Source organism: Orycteropus afer, unplaced genomic scaffold (genome assembly GCF_000298275.1).
Source record: "Orycteropus afer afer isolate SDZICR_OR568_19922 unplaced genomic scaffold, OryAfe1.0 scaffold00099, whole genome shotgun sequence".
Taxonomy (NCBI): domain Eukaryota; kingdom Metazoa; phylum Chordata; class Mammalia; order Tubulidentata; family Orycteropodidae; genus Orycteropus; species Orycteropus afer.
The window spans coordinates 3,930,618-3,936,222 of record NW_006921686.1 but is presented as its reverse complement, the minus strand read 5'-3'; the positions used below and the strand labels follow the sequence as shown (position 1 = coordinate 3,936,222).

At 58.2% G+C, this 5,605-nt stretch overlaps 2 protein-coding genes across 2 annotated transcripts in view; both read right to left on the bottom strand.

Moving 5' to 3' along the window:
• Nucleotides 1-233: 233 nt before the first annotated feature.
• On the bottom strand, nucleotides 234-1,988 carry IRF2BP1 (interferon regulatory factor 2 binding protein 1). Its single transcript, XM_007942893.2, has one exon. It carries the CDS (start codon nucleotides 1,986-1,988, stop codon nucleotides 234-236), a length of 1,755 nt encoding a protein of 584 aa, XP_007941084.1.
• Nucleotides 1,989-2,756: 768 nt separating this feature from the next.
• LOC103198848 (Myb related transcription factor, partner of profilin) overlaps nucleotides 2,757-5,605 on the bottom strand; it is a 15,466-nt gene continuing 12,617 nt past the window's right edge. Inside the window, exon 3 of the mRNA XM_042781241.1 lies at nucleotides 2,757-2,859. Coding sequence (XP_042637175.1) covers nucleotides 2,757-2,859 — 103 coding nt within the window. The remainder of the gene's footprint in view (nucleotides 2,860-5,605) is intronic.

Sequence of the window (5,605 nt, the reverse complement as noted above, 5' to 3'; positions counted from 1 at the left end):
GGAGAGGGAAATTGGAGGGGCCCGGGGACCCCAAATACCCCCTCGGACAGGAGCCACAAGCTTTCTCCCCCCGCCCCCAATGCATCTACCCCAGGGAGGCCATCAGGGCCGAGGAAGGGGTTATGTACACGGGTAGGAACGGCCCTGGGCTGGGTGGGGGAGGGAATAATTTATCCGCAGCAGCGGTGGGTGTCCAGGGGGGCAGGGAGCAGTAGCCTGGTGGCAGTGCTGGCCTAGGGGTCCCGCTCTTTCTTGACCTTGATGTCTCCAGCAAGGATGGTGGCGATCTCACCCTGCATGAAGGCCCAGGGGACGGAGGAGCCCACGAGCGGGCACTTGTCTCCACTCGGGCAGTACACTTCGCCCGCTGGGCCCTGGGCCTTGATGAACTCCCGCGAGCAGGGGAAGCAGAACTTGTGTCCGGGCACCGAGGGGCACTGGACAAAGTGGGTGTCTTCCAGCCGCTCCCGGCACAGGGTGCAGCACAGGGGGGCCCCCGGGGTGGCCCCGGGGCCGCTGCCACCCCCGCTGACGGCTTCGGCCCCCGCCGTGGGGCTGACTTCGGCCTCACCGTTGCGCGACACCAGCCGATGCTGGGCTGAGGGCTGGGCCGTGGAGGAGGCTGCGGGGCTGGCACCGCCTGCCCGCACGGGGCCCCCACCCCCGCCGGGGTCCTTGGGTGAGTGGCCCAGGGCCTCGGCCACATTCTTCAGAGCAGCGATGGGTGAGGGCACGCCCGGGGTCTCGGCGGAGTACGGGCCACCAGGCGCCACCCAGTGCCGCTGCTGCTGCTCCTCGGTGGTCAGCTTCCCAGCCGCTTCGCCCTCCGGCTCAGGGGACGCCTTTCGCCGACGTGGTGTGGGCGCCAGGTTCCGGGATGGGGCTCTAGGGGGCGGACCACACAGCGCTGCGGGGGCCGGCTCTGGGTACTGCTGGGGCAGGGCCTCCGCCGGAGCGGGCTCTCGGAAGCTGCGGACTCCATCCGTGAGCAGCTCGCCCAACTGGCGCCATTCCCCCGAGCCATGGCGGCGCTCATATTCCAGGTACTTGAAGCCCGAGGAGGCCAGGGCCTTGCCTGGCTCCCGCAGAGCATCATGGAACATCTGTCGAGCGACGGCGAGGACCCCTGCGTAGACGTTGCCGGAACCACACGGGTACTCGGTGAAGAGCTTCAGCTCGAACTCGTAGCCTGGAGGCCGGGCAGTAGCGTCGAAAGCGAACACTCGGCCCACCAGCCCGTGATCCTTCTTAAAGCGGACATTGAAGGGAGCGCAGGCGGAAAGGGCCAGCAGCTGTTCACGCACTGCTTTGGGACGCCCGTGCCACTCCTCTGCCCGGCCCCTCATGGCTTCGTTCAGTTCCGCCAGACAGTCCGCATTCCTCTGCTGCTTCTCCTTCTCAAACTCGGAGCCGAAGGTTGGACGGGCAGGACTTAAGCCGGGGGCCAGCGTCAGGCCCCGGCTTCCCAGGCCGGACACTGCGGCTGCCAGCAGCCCGGGAGGAACCAGGCCCGGCATGGAGCCGAGCAGGGCCCGTCGCGCCCCCTCGGCCACGGCCTCCTCGCGGCCCAGCCCATTGGCCAGGCGCGACCCCAGCGTGTACTCCAGGGCGGGTGAGGGCAGCGGGAGGCGGCCCGATGAGGTGGCTCTATCATAGCGGTCCTGGCCCGAGACGCCACCGCCGGTGCCCGACGGCTGGGGCTGGGGCTGCGGGGGCGGTAGCTGAGGCCCCTGCGTGGCGGCCGCTGCCAGGTCCTTGGTGGACGGGTGCTTGGGGGCCGGGGGCCCCGGCGAGCGGCCCTCAGGGAGCACGTGGCTGCGCTTGAGCTGGCGGGCAGCGTCGATAAGCAGCTCGATGCGGTCCGCGCCCTCGAAGTTCACGCAGCCGCGACACACGGCCTCACTGAAGTCCCACACCATGGCCCACGGCATCTTAGGCAGGTCGCACAGGTAGCACCACTGGCGGCGGGACGCCTGCACCGACGCCATGGCCCCCGTGCGCGTGCCGCCGGGCCCCCGCGTTCCACCCGCGCCGCCGACGTTCGATCCGCGTCCCCGGGACCGCGCGAGCCACAGCCTGGCCTCCGGCTCGGCCTCCCCGCCGGATCCAGGCCCGGCCCCCCTTCCCCGCCCCCTGGGCCCTAAGCCTTTTTCCTCACTCTCGCCAAGCCCCTGAAAAGGCAGGCAGAGGCACGTCGGCGCCCTCAGCCGATCCGGGCTCAGGGCCGAGGCGCACAGCTCCGGCCCTGCGATGGGCCGCGAGCGCCGCCGCCTCAGGCTCCCGCCGCTCCCGCCGCCGCCGCCGCTGCAACGGCCGCCGCTGCCTCCACCTCCTTCCTCTGCCCCAGAGGCCGTTTCGCAGGGAAAGTTACATAACGCTACGGCAAAGCCTTCTGGGAAACGTAGTCCCGCAAGGGCCAGCTCTTAAAGGGGACAGAGGGCAGGAAGGGGGCTCGCCGCTTTTCTACGCGCGCCCTTCCCTTTCTTCGCCACTGGGCGGGGTATCCGGCATGTTCCGGGCAGCTGAGGCTCAAGGGTGGAGAGTGGGAGTGTGATAGAATGATCAGAGCTAAAATGGCTTCGGACACTGTGGCAGGTGGACAAACTGCCGAGTGTCTATTCCTGCACGGACTTGCTGTGCAGCTTTAAGTAAAAATCTTGCCTTCTCTGAGCCTCAATTTCCCCGCCTATCAAAGGAAGAGGTGGGCCAAAGACGGGTTAGGAGAGCAGCAGCTCCTGGGGCGGAGCAAGGCGCCCTCATTGGATGGTTTCAGAGCTGGAAGCCGGGAAGCTGTCAAATGCGAGCGAATTGTTCACTTCGCACTTGGTTTTCCGCACATTCCTGGATATCTGCCTGTAACTGAGATCGGGAAAAGCCGAAGAAAGGCAAAGACTGAGCATCTTTGGGCCAGGCCTCTGCTTTGGTTTCCTCATCTGGTAAAGGAGAGAGCGGCCGAGCGCCCTCCAACTATTTCAACGCCACTGGCGCGCTCTGGCTTCCAAAGGGTTACACCGCTGGTTTCTCCGCTTCACTACCATCACCAAAATGCTCTGCGGGTCGGATAAACTGACGCATTTCCGCTGTCTGGGAGGTTGAGGGAAGGCCTTCACAGTTCCGCTGTGTCTGTTGCGCCCCTCCCCCCCCATTCTGTGCTCTTGGTTCGAGCAACCTTCATCTCCTCTTGCTCCCCAGTTTGCAAATATGGGAAGGGGGCCAGAGATGGCGAGCAAGATGGTGTATGAGTTAGGGGAAAGCAAGCACCGGACCACTTCCCCCCAAAATTGATTGCTTACCACCTGCTAGGTCCAAACAGACCTTGGGGACCCCCAACCTTTCTCTCCTAGGAATCTGGGACAGTAGGAGCCATGCTTGGTTAGGGTGCAGGTCTCTAGGTTCTAACCCACATCAGCCCCTTTTTGTTTGTAGGCCGGGGTCCGTGTTTAAATGCTCAAAAGTACTTGAGTGAAAAGTAAAATACTTGAACCACTTGGCAGAGGTGCGTTCATTAGTGGTTTACAAACTAGCCCGGGGCTGCCTCCTCTGTTCACCTCTCATCCAACTGTAACAGCTGCAGGGTTACCTGTTACCCAAACCTCAGTCTCATCTTCACAATTTTACTTACACCTGTAGCATCATTTTCTTAACATTGTCAGAGGGGGGGGATCCCTTAAAAAAAGCTATCCAAGCAATATTATCCGCACACCTGTGGGTCCGCACACCTGTGGGGTTTCATGTATTAACATTTTGTAAAAGAAAAAAATTAAAGCTAAGTACAGACCCATGAACAAGTCCACGGATCATCTAAAACTGACTTTGGCCACCTCTGTAGGAAATACTAAGGCGCTCTAGTGGCATGTTGCATAGGACATTTGACTGCTAACCAGAAGGTTGGCAGTTCAAACCCACCACCCACTCCACAGAAGGAAGACTAGGCAATCTACTTCTGTGAAAGTTTATCACCTCAAAAACCCAAAGGGGGCGCTATGAGTCAGGAATGACTTGATGGCAGTAAGTTTGGGTTTTTTAGTAGGAAATACTAAGGGCTTCTGGTGGTGTGGTGGTTAAGGCATCTGGCTGCTAACCAAAACGTCAGTGGTTCGAACCTACTCTGCAGAATAAAGATGAGGCAGTCTGCTTCCACAAAGATTCACAGCCTTGGAAACCAGAATTGATTCGACAGTAGTGAGTTTGGTTTGGTTTTAGGAAATACTAGAGGAAGTCTGGAGTCCCTGGGTGGTGCGGAGTCAGAGTTAACGTACCAGGTTGCTACCCAGGTTAGAGGTTCGAGTCCACCCAGAGTTGCCTAGAAGAATGGCCTGGTAGTTGACTTCCAAAAGACCACCCACTGAAAACTCCATGGAGCAACAAGTTTTACTCTGACGCACATGGAGTTGCCAAGTCAGTCAGAACTGACTTGATGGTAATCAGTTGTTGTTGTTAGGCACTGTTAAGTCAGCTCCAACTCACAGCGACCCTGTGTACAACAAAACAAAACAGTGTACAACAACACTGCCTCATTCTACACCAGCCTCCCAATCCTTGCTACACTTGAGCTCATCACTGCAGCCACTGGGTCAATCCATCTCATTAGGGGTCTTCCCTTGCTTCGCTGACCCTCCACTTCACCAAGCATGATTATCCTTCTCCAGGAAATGGCCCTTTCCAACAACATGACCAAAGGACGTGAGATGAAGTCTGGCCACTCGCTTCCAAGGAGCATTCTGGCTGCAATTCCTCTGGGACAAATTTATTAGTTCTTCTGGCAGTCCATGTCCAAACAGACTTCAGTATTCTTCACCAACACAACTCAAAAGCATCAACTCTTCTTCAGCCTTCCTTATTCATTATCCAGCTTTCACGTGAATATTAGGCAACTGAAAACACCTTGTATCAGGTGCACCTTAGTCCTCAAAGTGACGTCTTTCTCAAGACTTTAAAGACGTCTTTTGCAGCAGACATGCCCCGTGCAACACGATGTCTGATTTCCTTACTGCTGTCTCCATGGGTGTTAACTGTGGACCCAAGTAAGATGAAATCTCCGACAACTTCAATCTGTTCTCCGTTCAGCATCATACTGCTTTATTGGTCTAGTTCTGAGGCTTAACTGGTGAGTGGGAGTTAAAAATCGTTCTGGCCAGAGGCAGGCTCCAGGTCACCTAACCTTTTATTCTTCTTCTGAAAAAATGGAGACCCTTAAAAGACTGCTCTTCATTAAGGTACCTTTAGTGTAATACACCCACTGCTATCAATCTGATTCTGACTCACAGCACCCCTAGAGGACAGAGTAGAACCGCCTCATAGGGTTTCCTATAGTGCCTAAGGCACTTGACTGATAACCAGAAGGCTAGCGGTTAAAACCCACCAGCCACTCCTCGGAAGTAAGGTTGGGCAATCCTACTTCTGTAGTGATACTGCCTCGGAAACCCAAGGAGCGGTCGCTATGAGTCAGGGCTGACTCGAGGGCACATAACAACAACAACAACAATCTTGATAGAAGTAAAAGCCCAAACCAAACCCACTGCCACAGAGTTGATTGTGATCCACAGCGCCCCTAGAGGACAGAGTAGAACTGCCCCAGAGGGTTTCCAAGGCTGTCAATCACCAC